A 25799-nucleotide genomic window follows, 5' to 3' on the forward strand; every position below is an offset into this window, starting at 1 on the left:
AACCGGATTGTAATCCTTGGCTAGAAATACTCATAAATATGCTCGTTTTGAAATGATCTTTTTTGTCAGAGTTTTGAGAATATACATTTTGTGTGGATTTCTTTTTGTTTGTTTACTTTATTAATTTTTGTCTTTGTACGATTATTTGAATTAAGTTTTACTAAAAGTGCAAATTTTAAAATTATGATTCTTCATGATTGAATATGTAAACATATTGCTGTATTTTTCTATTATCTACAAGAAATTTTGTGCTGTAGTTTCCGAGAATTTGCGCTACTATGACGTGACGTAAAGAGAACGGACAAACGGTGAGGTCAACAACGGCCTCCCTCCCGACCATAGTAGAAGTGGCATCTTTTATTTATGTATTTATTTATTTTTTTTTTATGAAAATTCCTACCAATTGTCATTGAATTCTGTCGAGAAATTTTAGAGGTAAACATTTTTGCAAGAAATAACCACATAAAGAGCAAAAAAACGTTGAAATACTGTAATGACTTCAACAAATGATTCACTCGAAAATATAACCACAGGTAGATCTCATCAACCTTTATACGCTTACCCTGCGTGTGAATTTAGCTAAACCGAACGGTTTTAGAGATATATGCAAAAATCTTAAGTAGCATCTGCCATGTTTTTCGAGAGATCATTACGGTATATCCATCTGCGCCATGAAAACTGACTTGTTCAACGTGTCATACTTTTCCTTTCCTATTTCGACTATCCCGGACTTGACTTTTTATGGGCAACTCGTTGGGTGTTTCTAGAAAAACAGAGGACGCTTACCCTGCCGGTGCACCTGGTCCATGCTCCCAGTTTTTTAGTGGAGTCTGATATGCTCATTTGCTTTTGTTACTTTGTATTTATTATTTTAGTTACTTTATGTTCTTTGTTGTGTCTGTTTTCCATGTCCGTTCTTTATCTCTGGATTGCATTCTTTTGATTACCGCTATAACCTTGATTCTCTTGATTACTTTATCAAAAATAGAAAAAAATAGTTCTATGCGCAATACTATAGGAAACATTCATACCAAGTTTGGTTCCTATAGATCTGGTAATAATAAGAAATAACATTAAAAATTGCGCAAAAGGTCGAAAAAGGGCAATAACTCCAATATGACGTAGCACATTAACAGAAATATTAGCCAGTTTCAGAGTAGATGAGGTTTGTTAACAATTGTTAACGATCACGAATAACGCCTAGATGTAACGAGTAGGTAGAACTTGTTCCGCGCACGAGTTAAATCTTCAAGCGGTCTTAGTATGAGTAATTATATTTTGATTGTCACGACAGCCAATTGATTATCTTACTATTTTATAGATTTTCTCCATAATTAATCCCCTTTCTTTTCTTTTGCTATTTTCAATATTTTTAATTTTGTCATCGGTAAATTGACATTCGTTTTGGCGGGATATTTTCCGAGAGTAAAATTACCGATTATTTCACAGTGTGTATTTTTGAAATTTATTACACAGGAAACATTCGATAATACAATACTATCTTTATAATAACACTTTTTATTTAGCTTTTATTATTGTTGTTTCGAATACGTTCGAAGTCAAGTTCCTGTGATTTTCATCCCATGTCATATTCCAGTGTGCTATCCTTTTATGTGAATGAAAATCAATTTGAAAAATGATGATGAGTATATACCTAACATAAAACAACTGAGCCCTGATATTCAACAATTGGTTTAACCAAGGCCTGATTAAGATTCAAAGTAGTGGTTAGTATTATTGTTGTTTGTTTTAAGGAGGAAGACCTAGGGTAAGGGACATAACTCTTGAATTCAGGGATATGCTTGTATCATATTCAGTTTCAAAACAACCTATCACGCTTTCATTTGAAACAGAATGAAATCAGTCTAAGTTACCTAGATGCTTACATGAGATTGATTTAAATGCTGAATACAATCGTTCCAATGATTTGTAAGAGTTGTGTCCCTTATCTTTGATCCACCTCCTTAAATAATGTGACTTTCTTGATGGTTCAAGGATTGTTGTCTCTTGGATATACATTTGTTTTACCATTATTCGTCAGACGTATCGTAAGTGCACATTGAGGTGAATGCTTTCAAATCCCGATCAATTACAACAGCCTCCTAACCTTTAGGCACTTTAATAGCTATTGCAGCAGTTGTATAGTAGGTGTAGAGTTTGTCTCCTTTTGATGTAGTAACCAGTTCTTGATGAACTGCATTTGGTTGCCAACTGATGCACATTTTCTATAATTCAAATAGCGATTGCAGCAGTTGTATTAAAAGTCATTTTACTTAGGTAAAAGTCTTTGTAAGAAATTGGCCAATGTCTATAATGCTGAACTGAACGACCTTTATTCAATCACATGAGGCATGTGTAGTCTGTAAGAGACAAAGTATAAACATTTAATGTTGTTAAAGATACAAATTTAAAAGATGATTTCTTTGTATTACACTTGGTATTACAAGATAACTTTCTTCAAACTTAGATCTAGCCCTCAGTGGTTCTTGGGTCAAGGGTTTAATTCGCATTGACTACAATTATAAGAACATCGTCCTCTGTAGTTTTTTACAAAGTAATTTGATAAGAATAGTTCACTGTTCACGTAATTATTAATACTATAACGTTTTAAAAACTTCAAGCTAAAATGTCAAATATTTTGTTGTTGTGAAAGAGCAGAATTGACAGACTGGGTGAACTATATTTTAAACTGCCTGGTTTTAAGCACACTTACATTTAGTTGTGAAGTGATAGATTTAGATAAGATTTAGCGACACATGATAACAGTAGAGGATTTCTGCTCCTAGCTGTAACAGTTTATTGATATTTGCAGACAAATTCTTAATGTCTCAACTACAGGTTTTCCTTTGTTTTTCTTTAGTTGTTTTTTTTTTTGTTTGTTGCGCCCAATTATTACTATAAAGTTTATTTTGGCAGTATACTAATTTTTGCTATTTTTGCGATGGATAGAAATCGCGAAAATATGTTAAGTTGACAAAATCCGCAAAAATCAGCAAATGCAAAAATTTATACATGAACAGTATTTCAATTTTAATATACCTGTCACCGTTTGAACCAAAATTATTTAATAATTCTGTTAACTCCTATATACAGACATTATTTCATAAATAATGTACACAAACCAAAACATTGAATGCTTCATGGTATAAATCTAAAGTGTTCGTCGCCTTCTTATAGAAAAGCAACCAAAATATCAGTGCATGTTTTGTTTAGCAATTCATTATCTCAAGTCTAATATCTGAAAATTTTTGTACCTTTTAAATGCCATTGATACTTTCACACAACAAACGTTTACTCTAAAAAAATCAAAGGTATATACTTTTAGGCACCCATTTTACACATCAACTAAAGATAGTATCATAACATTTTTACAGCTGTATCTTTAAATTAAACGGAAGTGTACGCGTAAGATGCACGAAAGAAATACAGTGAAACCTGTATAAACCAGACTCCCTGTCGACTGTATAAACCAGACCCCTTTGTCGACTGTATAAACAAGACCCCCTGTGGACTGTATAAACCATACTCCCTGTCGACTGTATAAACCAGACCCCTTTGTCGACTGTATAAACAAGACCCCCTGTGGACTGTATAAACCATACCCCCTGTGGACTGTATAAACTAGACTCTCTGTCGACTTATAAACCAGACCCCTTGTCGACTGTATAAACCAGACCCCTTGTCGACTGTATAAACCAGACTCCCTGTCGACCTATAAACCAGACCCCTTGTCGACTGTATAACCCAGACTCCCAGTCGACTATATAAACCACACTCCCTGTCGACTGTATAAACCAGACGCCCTGTCGACCGTATAAACCAGACTCCCTGTCGACAGTATAAACCAGACTCCCCGTCGATTATATAAACCACACTTCCTGTCGACTGTATAAACTAGACTCCCTGTCGACTTATAAACCAGACCCCTTGTCGACTGTATAAACCAGACACCCTGTCGACCGTATAAACCAGACTCCCTGTCGACTTATAAACCAGACCCCTTGTCAACTGTATAAACCAGACTCCCTGTCGACTATATAAACCACACTCCCTGTCGACTATATAAACCAGACCCCCTGTCGACCGTATAAACCAGACCCCTTGTCGACTGTATAAACCAGACACCCTGTCGACCGTATCAACCAGACTCCCTGTCGACTTATAAACCAGACCCCTTGTCGACTGTATAAACCAGACTCCCTGTCGACTTATAAACCAGACCCCTGGTCGACTGTATAAACCAGACTCCCTGTCGACTATATAAACCACACTCCCTGTCGACTGTATAAACCAGACGCCCTGTCGACCGTATAAACCAGATTCCCTGTCGACTGTATAAACCAGACTCCCCGTCGACTATATAAACCACACTCCCTGTCGACTGTATAAACCAGATCCCCTGCCGACTGTATAAACCAGACGACCTCCTGTCGACTGTATAAACCAGACGACCTCCTGTCGACTGTATAAACCAGACCCCTTGTCGACTGTATAATATGTTAAGGTAGGTTTTTGCACATCGTTTACCCAGGTTCATAATACATTTAAGTGATAGAAAGGGAAGTCCAAAAGTGTCTGCTATAGACAGGGCTTTGGTTTATGCTGGGTTTGGTTTAGACAACTTTAACTGTATACTATAGTAATAACATTTATTAATCTTTATACTGTTAGTTATGAATACACCTGTTCAATCTGTTAAATACCAAAATCATACAAACCCTGTTACTATGAAGTATGTAGTTTTCTTGTCTTTATTCAGTAATATCATTGCAAATAAAAAGTTAATGTATTTGTATAACAAGCCGATAGTTTCTTTCGGAACCTTTCAATTTTATATTGCGATTTGTTCCGCGCGTGGATATCGCTAGTTTTGCCTACTCAAATTAAACCGTTAAGATATTTATCAATCTTGAAATGTTTCCATTTATTTATTGATTTTTAAATCAACGATAATTCTAAGCTTTCGGTGACAGCATCCCACATTACTTGATTTTAATCCTGTCGACAAGATGCTTATCACAGTGTCAGAATCGGGACAAGTTGCAGACGACATTTCGTAAAGTTGTCTGATGAATCACGTGGTTCAATCATGTTTGAAGTGATGCTTTTGCAGAAGTAATTTACAAATTATGGTATTGGAATTGGTTGTCTTTTCTAATTGGTCTTTTCGGATCAATGTTTGGCATCATCTGGGTATATGCTTTACTATCTGTTATCGAACTTCGAAAGTGTTTCTGCTTGACTCTGGTTGGAGCAACGTCATTTTAATTGATTCAACTTTCGCGCATTTTTCTGATATTAGGACTTCTAAGAGAGAGAACAATGCAAACTGTAAGACGACGAGAACAAGTTAAGGATATGGATGAACCACAAACATCTTCGGTCTTTAGGCATATTTCAGCAATTGCTGTACCGGGAATGTATTTATATTACAAGTATTACGAATTCAAGCGTCAAAGAAAAGAGGATAAGAAACGAAAAGTAACAGAAAAGGAACTAGATCATCTGAATCAAAAAATTGTAAGTCACTATTAACATATAGCATTTTTTTTCAGAATTGGTATATTTTGTTATGATTGCATTATCTGATCTTGTAAAGATACCTCCGTTATTTGATCGTTGTCATCCGATTGGGTAAAATTACCTCGATTGTTTTGATGGAATGTCTCAACTTTACGTTTGTTTTTAATATAATTTTATTTCATATTCTAAATAAATTACATGGAATTTTGTCTGTTGTATTCTCTAAAAGCTGATACATGTTGTACATTATTGTTTATTTGTTTGTATTGTATGGTTATCTAAGTAAAGGAATTTTGTGCAATTTATCTGTATACATGCTGTTTCCCATATTTTCGGAGTTAATAAGTGTTATGTTTACAATATAAAACTCTCTGCTTTCTTTGATAAAAGGAATTTAAAAACACATGAAATAATGTAAATTGCACATAGTGTACATCGATAATGCAGTTAATTAAAAATAATGACACATAAAGAGAAAAGAGCTGATTACCTTTTACGCCGACAAATGCCATAAGTAACTGAGCTTTATTATATACTGCCATCAATTTACATTCAAAATAAAGTAAAATACGAAGTAAATCTATAAGAACAATATCAAAGAGATGAGCATATCCAATCTAAAAACAAAAATTGAAAAAAAAAGAATCTTTCGAAAAATTAATAATAGGTTTTCTGGGTAATGACGACTGGTTTCTCCTTAAAAAGGTAGACTGCAACGGTTAAAACGTTCATCCGTATCGAATCATTTTTCATATCTTGTATATTTCTATCACAGGAGCGCTCTACTTTTTCTTCAACATTTTGTAAAGAATAAAAGCCTTACACGAAAAAAGTTGCGATATATATGGTTTTCAAATGTTGAGAAATAAATAAAATATATACTCATGAAAACATAGCATTTCAAAACATTTTCTCCATGTTTCATTTCAAAATAGAATTAAATATTTTGATAGCGATTCAATGTTCTCAAATGTTTTTAAACTGCATTGTATGCGCACTCTACTTTGTCCATGTATCGCTCCATCTTTCGTTGAACCACGTTTTCTGTGTGTTTATATATAATGCTTCTTTGTCTTCGTTGTCTGGTATATTCACAGAAATGGGAGATTATTGCTTATTTGTTTTCTTGAACATATTTTGAAAAAAAAACGTCTATTTAAGTTTTAGACAGTCTAAATGAAAGAATTTTGTTCAATTTTATATTAATATATTTTAATACCTTGTTTCTTGGACTATACGAAATATTCGTAAGTAGGAAATGACACACAGAAGAATCAGCAGATTAAATTACAACTGATAACAATAATAATTTCAACACCTCGGCCTTAATAACTACACGTCGGTTACTTTTGAAACACTTTTATTTTATTTTTTTTTCTTTTTACGTATTATTTTTGTTATTTTATGTTCTTTGTTGTGTGTGTGTTTTTTCTCCCTGTTTGGTCTTTGTCCCTAAACTGTGTTCTTTTGATTTCCGCCAGAACTTTTATTCCCTTGATTACTCCTAGCATTTTTAAAATTCTGTTAATTGTGCTGAAAAGACCCAGGCCTACTGATTTGTTCAATGTGTCATAGTTTCCTTTCCTCTTTTGTCTACCCGGACTTGACTTTTTTATGAGCAACTCGGCGGGTGTTTCTAAAAAAGCTACCCAAGAAGACGCTTACCCTACCGGTACACCTGGTCCATGCTCCCAGTTTTAAGTGGTCCGAGTTGCTCCTTTACTTTTGTTACTTTGTATGTATGATTTTAGTTATTTTATGTTCTTTGTTGTGTTTGTATGTTTTCCATGTCTGGTCGTCGTCCCTGGATTACATTCTTTTGATTTCCGCTAGAATCTTGCTTCCTTTGATTACATGCACTTTTTATTTTAGACGTTAAAGAGTGATCAAGGGAACCAAGGTTATAGCGGTAATCCAAAGAATTTAATCCAGGGAATGACCAGACATTGAAAACAGACATACACAAAGAACATAAAGTAACTAAAATCATACATACAAAGTAACAAAAGCAAATGATCAACTCGGACTCCACTGAAAACTGGGGGCATGGACCAGGTGTACCGGTAGGGTAAGCGTCCTCTGCTTTTCTAGAAACACCCGCCGAGTTGCTCATAAAAAGTCAAGTCCGGGGTAGACAAACGAGGAAAGAAAAGCTGGTTTTTTCTTTAAATACGCGAAATTGGAATCTGTGTTTTTTTTTGTCTCTATGAGTTCATTGTTATGCCCGCTTCGTTTATATGGTTTCTTATTTTCAGTTGGCTGTTGCGTTCCTTTTCGCTACTGTGTATTGAATGTTGTTTCTTACTGCAATTTAATGTATTATCTTTGCTCTATGTCTTTCAAGTTTTGAGCATTGAATATCGCTCAAACCATTATTTCTTCTCATTTTCTTGTTTCAACCGGACATGATCTGATTTTCTATAAAAACATTTTGTAAGATTGTTAATTTTAATGTTTTGCAATTAAACATCTACTATTAAAACATAACAAATTCAATGTCCAAAATTCGACAATTAGCTGAATTGGAAATATGCATTGTCTCAAAAAAGATAATATTTTCCAAATTTGTAAATAGAATTACTTTTTTTCGTATTGTATGATCTTTTAACCATCTTTGAAGTTTACAGTTTTATAGTCTTAAGACATGAAACAGTAAAGTCTTGTTTGACGCGTAATTAACGAAAATTTGAACAAATTTGTTATACCTCAATGTATTGACTCATCTTGTTAAGTTAATACAGTGTCTTATTAGAAAAAAAAATAAATAAAAAAGAAAGAAAGAATCAGCACATTGACTTTAATTAAAACACTACGTTTTTTTATTTTATTATATTTATATTTCTAATTTTGTTTTCTTTTTAACAACTCGTCATTGGTAAATATCATACCACATCAAAATGTGTTCAGGTGTTATTCATTACCTTGGCTCTGTAAAAAAAGCGTTCAAATTTATCTAATGAGTGACATTGACCTTTGACTCTCTAGTGTGATACCAAATTCTAACACATTTAATACTAATCATGTTAGGTCGCATGCTCTGGATAACACTATATTGACCTTCTAGACCGACCGTTGTAGCGTTTTTCAGATAATTGAATTAAGACAATACCGTTAGAGAATAAAACGCAGCTAATCACTTTCGGTGCTATCATTTTATCCATCTGACCTGTTAAACCATGATATAAACTGGTAAATATAGACCTCGTAAAACAACTGCAAAGACTGTTAATCATCCTATACTTACGCCAATGGGTTAATATGTTTATCATCTAGTTATTATTGTTATCCTGTTTGTGTCTCGACACTTGTAATATCACTACACGTACCTTTCTGTGATGTCATAGGTCAGTTACATGTATGGTTAAAGTTCATGTATATTTAATTTTTTTGTTAAATAAAGCGAGAAAGATATGGATACTTTTGCATAAACTGAAGACTCCTTTCTACTTTAATTGTGTTAAAATACAACATGGACGATACATTTAGTCATGGACACGTAGTAGTACTCAAACCAAATGGAAAACTCGCATTGGTTCCTAACTTTTTCAAACTAGTAAAAAAAAACAATATAAGAACCAACTATTGTTATTGACCGGACAATTACGGAAACCATTTGCTACATAATTGACATCGTAATTTAAGAGACGGATGTTTATTAAGTCAATTAGCTGTTTTTTAATTGGATTACGAGGTTATGTCTAATTAAAGATTAGTTGTTCCTTAGTTCATTGGTTTTTTTTCAATGATATACAAACTTAATTGATGTAAATCTCTGTTTCTCCCATAATCAACATACTCAATTAGAATTTATTCAAGTGGATTTTTTTTCTCAATTTCAATCAACTCAACATTGTTATGCTTGCTCTGGAATATGTCCTCCATTTGACATCCTAGGTCTATTGACAGCATTCATGTTTTTTTTATTAGCTTAAAATAGGACGGAAACATATGTTTAATGACTCTTAAGATGATTTGGTACAACCGAAATATTCAACAAAATTTTATATCTTATCTACTTTTACTAAGAAATAAAACCTCTGAAGAACTCTTGACAAACATGACGTGCTGAAGATTTTATTAAAGTATTTTAAGACGCTTTTGTTTCCGTGAAAGGCATAATTTGTCCATCCAGTTGACGTACAAACTTCCAAAATCTCCTGATGCGAAACTACGTATTTATTGTAAGTTAAAGTTTAATGGGAAAAGTGACATTTTGACCATAAATAAGTTAACAAAGTGAACAGAGGATAGCTCCAAGCGCTCTATGTCCCATGATCTAAGAATTTATTTGTTCGCTTTAACCATCGTTGCGTTTTATACCTATTTGTTTACAACTTCTTTAAAGTACTTATTTACGTTATTTACACGTCAAACAATATTGTTTCATGTCATAAGTACTTTAAAGCTGTAAATTCATAAGGAAAGTTAGAAATACGCTGGACAAATTGAACCAAATGTTGTGCATTTGTTTGGAATACTTCTGAAAGCTGGTGTTTGTTATATTGTTTCCATATGTGAAGGACTTTCATAAAAATCATATGAAAAAATATTTGTTTCTGATTAACAAATTAATTCATGAAAAACAAGTATATAAAAATTGTGCCTTTACATATGAGCAACCTGGACTCCAATAGACTTGTAGTTTGTGAATTGTTGATACCTTTTCAAGGACATTACTGTTTTAAGACATAACAGAAAGAAGATAAATGAAAGAGAAAAGAAATGGAAGGGTAGATTGGTAGCACAGATTATAGAGCATACAGTGTAGAAGGACCAGAAGGGAAACTTGAGCCATAGAACATGGCATTGACCTCTTCAAGTAGGGTTCTGATTAATTATTGGGACAACCATACAATACATGTACTGAACCAGTCTGATCTGCCATTATGTCGGGGATATGGGTATCATGTACCCATTCAGTATGGATATTGATCATGAATGCAAGTTGTTCGTTTGGAACAAAATAAAAAAATTAATATAAAATGCATTGCCTTAAACTCATGTAACCCTTTTCACATTTAATTCAAGTATGTACCTTTTGTATATTTATTCTGCACCATGAGAACCGATTTGTTTACCGGGTCATAGTTTTCCGTTCGGCTTTTTTCTGCCCTACCGGTGCACCTGGTACATATCCATACCCACAGTTTTTAGTGGAGTCCGAGTTGCTGATTTACTTTTGTTTCTTTGTATGTATTATTTTGGTTATTTTATGTCCTTTGTTGTGTTATTTTTTCCTTGTCTACTCTTTATCCATAGATTATATTCATTTGATTTCCGTCCGAATCTCTATTCCCTTGATAACTCTTTTAGTAGATACGTAACTAAAACTTATCTATTCCGGACGGTTATAAGAAAGCTAATCTACTTAGCTTTAGTTAAGCAATTAAGTGGTTAATGGGTTGAAATTAGGAACGTGATTCAATTTCGGTCACAGTGAATATGTTTCTATTCTAATAGAAGCAGTGGACGGAAAACAGCTAAAATGTAAAGGACCTGCCCAAACATTTTACACTGAAAATATAGAATCTTTTTTTTCTATTTTTTAGATTAGGGAGAAAACAACATCTCTATATCCAAATGAAATTTATATTTTAGATCTAGAATATTGTTTGTTTGAGTATGATCAAACGAGTTTTGGGGGGAAACTGTTTTTGTTTGTATATGTATGGTAGATAGGTTGGTGGAATGTTTTGTTAAAACTAGAATCAATGACTGTAAAGAAAATATTTTCAAGGTACTAAGCGTTGCCATAGAAGGGACCTTTTGCAGGGGAAGTTCTTTTGTATTAAAGAACTTCTGCACCTGTCTAAAATGTTCAATAATTTATACACAATTTTAAAAAAAAAAAAAAGCTGTTCGAAAGAACTACCTTCTAAAGTGCAAGCTTAAAAACGACTTAATATTTTCCATCCAAAACAATGATCATTAGACCAAAGAAAACTCAATGTAATTCCGATCGATAAACAAATTAACGAATAATACTTGCACGTTATCCAGACTGTTACATAATTGTAAAAAAAAATGTGCATTTACATGGCAATGGACATTTTCTTCTTCTTGAAATCGTGGGCAATGCAAACATCAATGCCGGCATATACAATCAAAGGTTCTCATTGGTCAACCAACCTCACTTGACGCCTTAAGCTCTCCCAAGTGAAGTACAAAAAAAATCTCGTGTAGACTATTATCGACATTGTATGAATAGTATTGATTTTCGAAACGTTCTGAGTTGTTTTTTTTTTCCCGTTTCATTGTAGTTGGAAACAAGGAAATAAGATCTTTTTTGTTCAAATAACTGAAACGGCATAAAGACGTAATTTTACATTGTACTGCTGACAGCCAATGATAACAGGTTTTGTTAATACATTTGGCAGTTTTACTCTTGAGGTACTGAAAAACGAAACAAGAACGAGTCTTTTACGATCATAATATAATTCTTTAGTTACACGACTTCTGCAGAATTATTTTGATTTATTGCGAGACCTCATTTAACACATTAAACTCATCTATTTTTATTTGAACATACAATGTAATCAAGCTAATGCAGTATCCATCAGAAATAAATGACCTTAATAATCTGGAAGAAATCCGCCAATAATTCGCCTAAAATGTCCGCATATACATTGTAGTCAATCAAAAATTATCCAGACTGACAATAAGAAACATGTAATAAATAAGTAGATACTCTAATGATTATGTTTGATCAATGATTTGTCTCTCTATCTGTATAGTCATCGATCTTTAAAACAAAGGACCAAGTAGTCTCGTCATGTGACCCAGGAGAATTCACGAGAACAGCAAAAACCAACACACATATCGAATATTATTTTCCATATCAGTGTATCAACTAACAGAAAAGATTGTCACAAACAATAACGAAGCATGGAATCTGCTGTATTATACTTATAATATGCCGTTTATCAGTTAACGTTCCTACACATTTCATCAGGAAATAGTTATTTAATCAAGGGAAGACCGACTATATATCTTGAAATAAATATATAACTTACTCTAGCTGCTGCCCAAGTTAAGGGACCATAAGTTTGCTGTTTAGTGTAAGTCTTGCAATCTGAAAACTACAATTTTGGAATAATGTATTGTAACTTAACTGTTGTCTCATGACTTTGTGAAAAACCAGATTGTATCAAACGTTTGCCCGCGTAAATTTTCGCATGATGAACCTGCATCTTATTTATCGTATTAGTCCTGAAAAAATTGGTATCATTTTTTTAAGAAAAACAATTCTGTTATTAGACTTTACAAATAAATTTAAAATACTCAACATATCAAATTCGAAATATAATATTTAAATTTTGTAATGTAATAAAATGTTTGAGTTAATGTCGGAAGAAAAAGACATTGAAGTGGGTAGACCTAAGGTAAGGGACACAACTCTTATTACAAATCATTGGAACATTAATATTCAGCATTTTACATCAATTTTATGTAAGCATCAAAGTAACTTGGACTGATTTCATTCTGTTTCAAAGGAAAGCTGGAAAGGCTTTGATGAAATTGAATATGATACAAACATATCACTGATTTCATGAGTTATGTCCCCTTAAGTAAAAACTTCGCGGTTCCTGATTTGAGATCAAGCATTTAACATGTAAATAAGTTTTATTGTATCATCTGTATAATTATCCATATTATGTGTTGTGTGAAAACTAGTGTAACATGTTTCAAACTTGATGATCACAACAAATTGATGGATATTAATATAAGACAAATTGAAACCTGAGTGACAAAATTATTTTTCCGTGATAAAATCGCTCGGGTAAAGTCTTCGTAATGGCATTTTATTCCTTTAACACCGTCGTGCTTTTTTTAAACATCCGGATTGAAAGTCTTAGTTTAGGAGCATTAAGTCATCATGTCATTAATTAAATCTATTTATTTCCCTGCTAATGGCTTAATTAACATCGTCAATGTCCATATAAGGTGATCACTGTGGCAAACATCGTAATGATGCTCAAATATGTGTACTTCCATTCAACTGAATAAAACCATCTTTATAATGACAATCGTTAATTTAAGGATAGTTTTATATTCATAAGCGCTTTGGAACGGCATATTTCATATTCTCATTTAAAAAAAAAACATTTGTCCTATGTCTAAAATTACAATAAGTGATTATGCCCTATGTCACTTATGTAATTACAAAAATTGTGTGTCCTATCTAATATATTTGAAATTAAACATGACTTAAAGCGTTGATGCTATACATTATTATTGTTTGTAAAATAATCATGTTAGGTTTTGAACTGTAGCGTAACTTTTTTAAATATTTTTTTCTATGATGTATATGCAATAAAAAACGGTGTCCTATCAGTGTTAAAAATGAAATAACCTGAATGTAAAGGAATAAAGTGTGCTATTGCGGAATGATTGTTTTACTTGTTATATTAGAAATAATGTATTTTATATGCAATCTTTTTTTTTATTCGGTTGTCTACATTGTGTTTGTATACCGTCTCTGTTTCATGTGTTCAGGTTTAGGATATATTTTTTTTATTTGGATTTTGACGTATTTGAACCATCCCACTGCTGACGCTTATGGGACAAACTTAATCCTAGATCGATCTGACATTTATGAAATGAACTCTCAAAATGTAGACCAGAGTATTATTATTATAGAAGAATATAGTGACACTTACGTGAGGCCTTATATTTATACAGCTTATTTTTATTCTTTCATTGTTAGCAGTATTTTTGTTGATAAAATGTTGACCACAGTAAGATCATAAATAAAAGAAAGCAGTGTCATTGACGCATGCTTCCCCATTCACAATGATTCATATTCAAGAATATACATTGTAATTTATCTAAACTAAACTCTGAAAAAAAACGGAAAACCTTTCTACACCTGACATTTTTTTTTAAATCACATCCTATACGTTTATATCAATTTCAACTTCTGTACACCAATAGTCTGTCAAAGAATGAACGCATCCAAATGCAAACTGGGCTCAGCTTAGAAAGGTTACATAATATATTGTCTTCTACAATGAGTTGGCAGTAGTTTTATTCATAAAATGTATGAAGATGCACTCACTCGAGAATTCCTATCAATAAACAGCAGAATTATCTTATTCAAATTAATTCATCGGTATGGATTTTCATGGAAAAATAAACAATTATTATCTCTAAATTCAGCCAGTATGCATCGGTACCTTATTTTACAGGCATCAATCAATTTTGACAATAAAATTGACTTATTTAATGACAGAGCTTGAAATATTTACATTTTGCCTACTGTTGCATTCTAAGTTATGCATGATAAGTTATATTTGTGTTCAATCTTGTACTATTGTACAAGTCATCGTCAGAATCAGTCAAAAAATTGAGAAAAAAACGTTCTGACGATATTATTACATATAAGGACACCATCACTATTCAAAATAAACACTATTTGATATGAGCATAATTGAATTTGTTTGCTTTTTTTCACCATAGGAAAATTGAGGTTTTTATAGAGTTATTTCCCGTTTAATGTTTATTTACATTATATGTCAGTGAGATTATAATTCATTATTTTTTTTCAAAATGAAAAGAAAAAAAGTTGTCTATATCCCTTCACCCTGATAGCATACGTAGTCAAATCACACTGTTAAAGGGGTGAGTTATTTCATAAAATGATTCATGCACTGCCAGACAATTACAGAGACTGATAATGAAATTACGAATTGAGTTAACGAATAAAATAGCAAATAAATACAATAAATTATACTGTACATAAATCAGTTTTTTTCAGTGTACAATGTTTCGCAATGGCATAAAAGCGCGAAAATTAGACCGCATGTTTATTCTTAACTGTTCCACCGGAGCAGCTCGTACCGCAATGGTTGGTCATTTTTAGAAACCGCTATGGAAATAATGCGAAAACTATTAAATGAGAGTATAGATAAAAAGCTGCGCTGAGTACATGACACTCTGCCCCGGGAGCGTTTGTTTGTCATTATTACAAATGTAATATTATGACGGACATAAAAACAAGCGGACGGAAAGCAATGTTTTCTAAATCGCACGTCAAAAAAAAAAACGAAATGTGAAGTTCAAGTGTACAGGCCCTTCTTTCTTAAAGTGAACTTTTTTTTAAATGATGATGAAGCAATGTTGTAAACCTATCACTGTCAACGATAAGCACAATTTGGCTTTTAATTGTGTAACCTTGATTGAACATAGAAATAATAACGGACAAGTTTTAGGAAAGAATGTTGCAATCAAAAACTTACCATATAAGATGAACAATCCAACTGTTCATTTCGATATGGTTTTATAACTAACCAGATAACACCGGATGCATTCAGGTTGAATAAGAGACATTGAAGCATATCTATTACAAAATGGGTTTTTATAAAAACAATTTTCGTTTGTTTGTTTGTTTGTTTGTTTGTTTGTTTGTTAGGGTTTAACGACCGAGCAGCAATATTTCAGCTATATTCAGACGATGAACATGAAATGGATGATAAAATGAACATGAACTGATGACAAAATGAAAAAAAAAGGATAATAGCGTCGACAAATTTTGATTGCCACTAGAAAAAGGGGGGGTGGGTAAGGTCGGGCAATTTAACCTCCTGTGGAGGAGCGCAAATGTTCCTACTCCTATTGAATACCACAGCAGGGTTCTTTAACGCACGAGGAACGTGACACCTTTCCCAACACGGTGCATCACTATGGTTTGCGGTCAGGTTTTCCGTATTATAGCCTGACAACCCCAGCATGTAACATGCCAGGGGTACCCCATTCCACCACCTGGGGCACACATCCCAGTTGTTCTGTGGGCAGAGCGCCTAGACCCTGGCTAGGTTTCTGAGCACTATTTAGTCGTCTTTTACGACAAGCTAGCACTGCTGCCTGCCTATTCTTTTAACACCCGGACCTGAACGGGGCAACCATTTTTGACATACACTGAAATCCCCTTTTGGACTAAGTGTTTTGTTCAAATCAGTGTTCATACTGGTTCAATACGCAATTAAATTGACAATAAGTAGTCATTTTTCATATTTACGGAATGCAGGCCTATTTAGCAGGTTTTTCAAAGGGACGTAACCCACCAACACCCGACAACCTGGTTGGCGATCTCATGGGAGAAAGGGAAAAAAGTAAACATTTTTCTTTGAAACTATTTACACTTCGGTAAGTATTCAAAAGTAACCAAGTACTTACCACAGGTACAATAAATCAAATATTTGAATCTGAAGCCGACTGCTGTCCATTGCGCTAATCCAATGTGTCGGGAGTATGAAAAAGGTCTATTGGAATTCAAAATATGTCTGTTTTACACGGAATTCCGGTTTGTTCAGGGTTTGGTTTTCTCGTTCATACAATATTATGAGAATTATGATAACAGTTCAAAATGGCCTATCCGTGCTTTATGTATAATGATGATGCCTAATTTACTCACATCGGATACAATGTTGATATTCTTGGAACAGATGTGATCAAACTTTGCTTAAATGACAGTTGACATTTAAAATATCAAACAACTACATACATGTAAATACGATTTTTAAAAAACAAAACCATAAGGAGTCGAATATTTTCTCATTCTTAAGAGAAAAAAAAGTTGGTGAGACAATTGTATACCATAGTAAAATAAGAAACGAACATTTTTTGTCAAAGATATCCCTATAAAACCAGTTGACATGGGGAGATCCAAATGCGAACTCATATTTTATGAGCAAATCGATGGGTGTTTCTAAAAAAGCAGAGATGCTTACCCTTCCAGAGCACAGAGCACATGGTCCATTCTCCAAGTTTTCTCTTGGTTACTAGTTTACTATTGTTTCTGGTACGTTTTATGTTATTTGCGTCTGTTTTTTCTTGTTTAATTGTTATCATTTGGATTATCTTATTTTAGATTATCTTTCAAATCGTGGTTTCTTTAATTTCTCTGTTACATACATCAGATTTATTTTTTTTAGACGATAACATTTCTTGGTACGATAAAAATAAGATTTGTTATGTAATTACAGTTTCTTTTTACGGTCTCTAAGACAAATATCATTCATACAGAAAGATGAAGTTACTTATTATCGATATATGGTTCTGTAAACCTTCTGTTTGTTTGTTATTCTTCTTTCACCAATACCAATAAATCATCTTAACCATCATTGTCGCGAACATCTATATAGATAGGTTTTAATCGAAGACGATCATGCCACCAGGGATTAATACATTATTTGCATGTGGTAATGTATCAGTGTAGAGTACCTTATCCTCAATGATATCAAATGTCTTATACTTAGAGAATATAGGATATCGAACTCATGAGACCGATATAACGCATCTTGTCCAAATGGAAGAAACTTCCCAAAGTGCTTTTAGGATATTTATGCATTGCATTATATAGTCTACTCATCTGAAAGTAACTACAAAAAATTATTTTTAACTTAGGGACACATCAAAACAATCGGACATTGAATTTCAGATTCCTAATAGTAAATTTTCGTTTTGATATACTTTATTGTTTATTGCTTTACTTTAATAATATGGTCTGATTGGTTATTTATTGTTGTTATTGTATTTTCGTTTTGTTTTGTTTTGGTTTGTTTTTGTTTTGGTTTTTTTTGGGGGGGTTTGTTTTTGTTGATTTGTTAATTTTATGTTGTTTTACTTTGTTTGTTTGTTTGTTTGTTTGTGTGGTTTTTTTGGTTTGGTTTGGTTTGGTTTGGTTTTCTTCCCTTTTGTTTTTTTTCTGATTTCTTTTCCTTGTGTTTGACTTTTTCCAATACATATATAAAATCACAACATTTTAATGACCAAAACCTTTATGTATAACATAACTACCTGGAATTAATTATTACATAATACGAAGACTTTATATTTGAACTCATTTCTATGGTAAAATTTAACATAGGTTTTATTTCAACGGATTTAGTATAGTAAAAGAAGAAAACGTTTGTAACGCGACATATTAGTATCAGGAAGATCACGATAAAAAAAAATCATTCAAGTTATTCAGTGGAAATAAAACGACTACTTGAAAGATAATACTGTCAGTGCGCAGGGAAATAATCTGTCCCAATAAGCTTTACTTACGAAATCTCTCATAAGTGAATCTATCCATATGGATACATGAAACTAAGTAAAAATGATGTATTTTTCTGAACAATGTGATGAACGTCCTTCTTTGAACAATATACTGATAAATCATGCTTACAATGTACTTTCTTATCATTACTGTAAATGTTTATATAAAGAAATCATAATTGGAGACAATAAATGACATCCTGGGGATTAATAATTATTTGAATGCTATAATGTATCTGTGTAAAGTACCTTATCATCAATGCTATTTGCTGCAATTTGCTTGTTATGATGTAACTTTTGTGCAGTGCCTTATTCCCAGTTGTATCGAATGTATTGTACTTAAGTAGTAGTGTTAGTAAGAATTATGCACATTCTGTAATTTGTGATATACTCTATGAAAGGCTACACATTTCATTTTTGCTTTTAAGTGGCTTTACAGGTGAAATGTATAATTATTCATTTCAATCTGTCTGTTAATGGAATATAATCCACACCGAAAATTCAACATTTTCTATTGTATTTAATTGCCATTAATTTCCCTTACTTTTGAATTCTACAGTACATTCTATACCATGTTTATCTCTTCAGATTAATGGTAATAAGAAAGCTGCGAGGTCTATTTACTACAACATTTCAAACAAAATATCAAAAATTACAATATGTAAGCTTTTCAACCATGAATCACATTTTGCATGATTTTTATCTGGAAACCAACATGAAATCGAAATCATGAGATCAATTAACCACATCTTCTTAAGACATGCATGTGGTGGTCATTCTTCTTAAAACAGTATCAATGTATAATATTCACCATGCAGTTTCTTCTCATCAAATGGAATATTCATATAATACTGGCAAAAAAAATTATCAAGTCTCGCAGTGGGAGAATGCAAGTACGTCAAAATCCAAAAACATGACAACGTGAACACATAAAACAGAGACGATCTAAACACACAGCGTAGAGAACCGAATAAAAAGATTAAAACTAAAGATCAGTGAAACAAGACGTCACACACAAAACTAAAGTACAAACAATATGAACTTCTACAAAAAGTGACATCAGAAGGGTAAGCATGTCCTGCTCCAGTCAGTGACACCCATCATATTGCAAATTCTGATAATCCGGTAATAATCTAGCAACAATGGTATTAAAATATACAGAAGAAAAAATCAGAGACAAGAAATGACACCCAGGGGATTTATGAACTATTTGTTTCTACTTTCATGTGATGATGTAACTGTTGTCCATAGTCCTATCCTCAGTTGTATCATTTGTCTTGTAATTAAAGACAAATATGCTATCGAACTCATGAGACCAATATATTTCTTCCTCAGACCATTTTTATGATGCTAGAATGGTGTTCAATGGAGACAAATGGTTTAAGTACTTTCAGGTCATTAATGCATTGAATTGTTTAGTCTGCTTCTCTGAGATGAAATATAAAGAGTTTATCCGAGTGCCTTTTTTTTTTTGTTTTGTTTTGTTTTTTTCTTTGTAAGAGCAATCAAGTGAACCAAGATTCTAGCGGAAATAAAAAAAATCATGATTCAGATGGATCCACCGTGACGATCCACGAGTTCATAATGACAACCATAAAACTTCTGTAGTCCCTACGATGTATAATGTTTTTGAGATGGGATTTTACCTGATTATGGCGAATAGAAGTATACAAAGTTGAAAATCATAGGTTTTCTGTAAATTCTGTATGGTCTTTTGCCATTTTTTTTTTAATTTTATTTTCTGTTTTGTTATGTTTTCGTTGTTTTTTTTTTTTCATTTTGCTGTCTTATTTCTTTGTCAAATATCTTACCTTCTCTTGAACACACGGACAGTTCTATCGATTCTCATAAATGTGTAAAATCGTATAAGGCCTTTTATAGAGCATTAAAATCATCAATTCTGCACGCTTACTTTAATTAACTACTACACAATACAGCTATTCCGATTTAAAGAATACACCATCCCCCACTCCCCATTGTACCTATCCCTGTTTCCATTGTACCCATCCCTTATCCCCATCGTATCCATCCCCACTCCCCATTGTACCAATCCCCATTCCCCATTGTACCCATGCCAATTTCCCGATGGTACTCATCCCCATTCACCATTGTAACTATGCCAATTACCGATCGTACCCATCACCATTGCCCGGTATTCCCATCTCTAGTCCTCATTGTACCCATCTCCATACCCAATTTTACCCATCCCCATACCCATTGTATCAATTCCTATTGTGCCCATCCTCATTTCCCATTGTACCCATCCCCATTCCCCTTTTTACCCATCCCTATACCCAAATGTACCCATTCCTATTCTCAAATGTATCCATCCTTATTCCCCATTGTATCCATCCACACAATCCACGTTCCTTATTTCATCTGTGGCAACATTCCTTCGGCTCCTGCGTATGGAGTGTTCATATCACAACTCATACGTTATGCCAGAGCTTGCCGAAACTACGCAGACTTTTTGTAACGCGCTAGAACTCTAACAAATAGGCTTCTGGAACAGGGTTATGTTGCTACAAGATTGAAGTCATCACTACAGAAGTTTTATGGCCGTTATTGTGAACTCGTGAATCGTTATGGTGTATCCATCAGCACCATGAAAACTGATTTATTCAACGGGTCATAGTTTTCCTTCCCTCGTTTATCTACCCCGGGCTTGACTTTTTATGAGCAACTCGGCGGGTGTTTCTAGAAAAGCAGAAGACGCTTACCCTACCGGTGCACCTGGTCCATATTTAGTGGAGTCCGAGTTGCTCATTTACTTTTGTTACTTTGTATGTATGATTTTAGTTACTTTATGTTCTTTGTTGTGTATATCTGTTTTCCATGTCTGGTCTTTGTCCCTGGATTACATTCTTTTGATTACCGCTATAACTTTGGTTCCCTTGATTACTCTTTTACCTATCCCCATTCCCTTTTGTACCCATCCCAATTGAGAATTCCCTATTCCCAGCGGAATAATCCTGACACCCTTCCTCCCGTTAGAATCCCCATTACATTTTTCTTTATAAAATTGATTTTTTTTTATTTTCGTATTCTGTGGCATTTTAACTGCTGTATTTAATTAGATTACATTTTCCACATGAGTGCTTTAAATTACGCATCCTCCCCATCTAAAATCATTACCCCCCCCTTACACTCTCTCTATCCCCATTCGCCATATCCAATATTCCATATAATGGAAAATTTTCCCCATACAATTACTGTATGAAGCTTTTAAATTTGAACACTTTTCGATAATATTCAATATTTGTACAGTACAAGTTGAAATGTCAAAGATATCATTTAATTAAAAATACTAGACAAGTAAGGATTCGAGAAGGAAAACATTTACAACTCTTTACATAAGTCTTATGGAGATCACAACACAGACTTATTTCAACAAGTTTTAAGACAATACTGTCGCAAGCATAATGCAAAAATAATGTGTATGCTATTAGAATTTTCATTTGAAAGCATTTTCAGACAAACTATCTATATTTGTATATCTGAATATAGATACATGAAATAATGGAAATTGATAAATGGTCCTGTTAAACTACAATGTTACAGTCATTCTGTTGTTTTACAGAACTAAATAAATCATTTTTACAATGCAGTCTCCAGTCTATACATGGTATATTTTACATCTAAAAAGGAGTATTATCAAAGACAACAATAGTCAACAGGGATTATTTGAATATTCTTGAAATGACGTTACTTTTGAGTTAAGTCCAATCCTCCGCGATATCAAATGTTTTGTACTTATAAAAGATAAACTACAGAAAACAAAAGAGTAATCAAGATTCTAGCGGAAATCAATAGAATGCATCCAAAGCCAGAAAGGAAAAATACACAAAAACATAAAATAACTAAAATAACACGTACAGTGAAACAAATGTAAATGAGCAACTTGAACTGAGAGCATGAAAAAACAGTTTTAACAACTCTAAGAGAACTTATACTATTTGCGCTTTTTAGACCACAAGTGACAATTTATGGTAATTCTAAATGAATTAGATCTGACATAAAGGTGGCTCAAAATATGTCTCGTTTACAGGTGGTCTGGTTGAAAGATGTCTAATTTAGAGATGTCTGGTTAAGAAATGTTTGGTTTAAAGGTGTATGGTTTAGAGATGTCTGGTTAAGAGATGTCTGATTTAGAGATGTCTGGTTGAGAGATGTCTGATTTAGAGATGTCTGGTTGAGAGATGTCTGGTTAAGAGATATATGGTTAAGAGATGTCTGATTTAGAGATGTCTGGTTAAGAGATATCTGGTTAAGAGATGTCTGATTTAGAGATGTCTGGTTAAGAGATATCTGGTAAAGAGATGTCTGATTTAGAGATGTCTGGTTGAGAGATGTCTGGTTAAGAGATATCTGGTTAAGAGAAGTCTGGTTGAGAGATGTCTGATTTAGAGATGTCTGATTTAAATGTCTTGTTTAGAGATGTCTGGTTTACAGCGTCTGGTTTAAAGATGACTGGTTTAGACAGATTTCCAGTTTATCAATGTTTCGGATTAAAACGAGTTTCATTATATAAAGTACTTAATCTACTAATTTAATTTTTTTTTCAAATTCAGGACAGACTTTTAGCAAAACTAGAAGAAAAAGACTCTACCCACGATTTTCTCAATGACACACCAGACGATGAGGTATATAATGTACATTATGCCGTAGAAGTACTACTAACTTCCAATTTTATACTGTTTTATTCAATAGTTTATTCCGAAATAGTCTAGAATGCATATATACAGACTTCAAAAAGCGTAAAAATCGACAACAGAAATTGAAGTAAAATTTATTGATGGTAATCAAACAAAAAAAATCAGGAAATCGTATACAGTATAAAGATATTTATGTGATAAAAATACAACATATAATATTTGTACTTAAATAAGGCTTAGCTTAATTAAACTATTAAGTCCTAACAGGAAAGTATTAGACAGTTTCAAGAGAGGTCTTACAGGTGTTGAATGAATTTTTCTCTGATTTCCAAAAACAACATAATTCGGTTTACACATGCAATCATTTAATCAGGTTAACTAATAGTAAACTTTTGTTAATGACATGATAAAAAAAATTAAAGAATATTTCCAAATTACTTAATTGGTTAAAATGATAATTTTACATTATTTCAGTGTGTTATATGCTTGGCGTCTAGAGCAACTATGCGAACCTTTCCATGTGGCCATAAAGTCGTCTGCCGGAGGTGTTTCATCAAAACAATACAGAATGCTGTGTCACAGAGATGCTTGCCGCTTAAGTGTGTCGTATGCAGAGAAAAAATCTTGAAATTGAGGCAGAGTGAAAAAGTTCGAAATTCGAGTAAAAAGACTATCAAAAAATCCTTACGTCATATTTTGGCTACTCGTGGCGTTCCGTCAGCTAAAGTTTATCAAAGTGTTAAAAAATAGGCAATTGACTCAGGAAGTGCTTTCAACCAAAGACATATATGCATATCAAATAATATTTATGTCAATCAAAGAAGTAAATCCTTTTTGTTGCATATTTTAATATTATGATTTTTTAACATTTGCTAGATACCATGACTTTGAGATAGAATTTTTTTTTTCAAATTCAAGACAATTATACATTTTGGGTATTTTTTATATCTTGTACTGTACAATATCTTTGTTTTCAATGCTTAGCTTTATTCTTGTTAGTCGTAAAACTGTTGAATGTGAAACTATACAATCCCTTCATTTCACTTTCAAAACTTAAAATAAGTTACATTTTCTAGATGGTATTCTATTTTTGGTATTTTATTACCTTTATGACCGCCATGAGATAAGAGTATTTTTTATGAATCAGGCAAAATGGGAAAAATCAGAAACGTGCATGTCAACTACCCACTATATTATAATTTCATTCAAGAATGCTTTCTCTATTTGAATTGATCTTATTTGATCAGTAGAAAAAGCGAGGTTTTTAACAGAGTTATCTACCCTTTGAAATGTCCATTTCAGTGCAGTTCAATGAAACTCATTTTACCAAAGTGAAAAGAAAATTTTCTCTTTTTTCCTTGATTCTGATGTTGCAAATAGTTAAATTTAAACTTTCAATTTTTTTTATCATACTATCTTTCACTAACTGCCTGGTTCTTACAGAGACTGAGACTTAAAGAGGAAATTAATTTTGTTCATGTATGATAACGTGCTTTTCTAACCAACAGAAAAACTGAAGAAAATTATAAAAGTCATAACCGTCTTAATATTTTTTTTTTAAATTCTACCTTTATTGTTTTACATTGGTGAACCAAATATACGTTAAATTAAATGTATCAAGTGTGTCCTTAGCACGCTAAACCGTCCGCTATTTCAAGACTTTGTTCCTGTTTTTAGTTTATTTTTTTTTTTATTTCAAAAACGTTCGTTTATGTAATATAAGACATTTCGTTTGATCAAAATTGCTAGTAATCAATATTTTGATCAAGTGTCTTTTGAAGTGCTTTATTGGCTGTCTATGCAACATATCTGAGCCTGGCGCAACAAAACATGAATATATATATATATATATATATATGTCTAAAAAATATAATTACGCCGCTCAATGGTAATCTAATTGAGATATTCGGATTTGATGATGCCACGAGCGAATCTGATGATGTCACAAATAGATTCACACGAGCGGATCTTATGATGTCAAAAATAGATTTAAACGCCAGAATTTAATTATTTCGCAAGTATTGTAGCTTCTACAATTATTCTACAATAATGTTTATAATTTAAACTTTTTTTTTTTAATTTTGGACTATTTTGGGATTTACTTTCATAGTAAGTATAACTGAGTAAAATTATGAAATAAATCAAAATATACAAACCTTAATGCTCGGATAAAATTGTATCTTATGCACCTTTGTTTACACTTCAATGTGATTTATTTTGAAGGAAGTAGACCTAAGCTAAGAAACATTACTCTTCAAATCAGTGATATGTTTGCATCATATTCAATTTCACCAAAGCCTATCCAGCTTTCATTTGAAACAGAATGAAATCAATCCAGGTAACTTTGATCCTACATGAGATTGATTTAAAATGCTGAATACAAACATTCCAATGATTTGTAAGAGTTATGCCCCTTACTATAGATCTACTTCCTTAAATGTGATAGAATTTTACAAGTTTTGTGTATATCACCTTTACAGTGTACTATACTACGCCTGATAGTGTTCCCTACCAAGCCAAAAATATGTTATATGATATTGTTAGATATGTATTATCTCAAGATGTGTAATAAAGTTTTAA

The 25799-nt window shown here is 32.7% G+C and overlaps 1 protein-coding gene across 1 annotated transcript; it reads left to right on the forward strand.

Annotated features, from left to right (window-relative positions):
* Window positions 1-5046: 5046 nt before the first annotated feature.
* LOC148602380 (uncharacterized) lies at window positions 5047-24860 on the forward strand. Its single transcript, XM_088552425.1, has 3 exons — window positions 5047-5520; window positions 23136-23207; window positions 23694-24860. The coding sequence occupies exons 1-3, from the start codon at window positions 5323-5325 to the stop codon at window positions 23967-23969; spliced, it is 546 nt and encodes a 181-aa protein (XP_088408551.1). The 5' UTR covers window positions 5047-5322; the 3' UTR covers window positions 23970-24860.
* The last annotated feature ends 939 nt before the right edge of the window (window positions 24861-25799 follow it).

Source organism: Perna viridis, chromosome 11, assembly GCF_037379345.1.
Source record: "Perna viridis isolate PV_CMFRI_1.1 ecotype Kerala chromosome 11, ASM3737934v1, whole genome shotgun sequence".
Classification (NCBI taxonomy): Eukaryota; Metazoa; Mollusca; class Bivalvia; order Mytilida; family Mytilidae; genus Perna; species Perna viridis.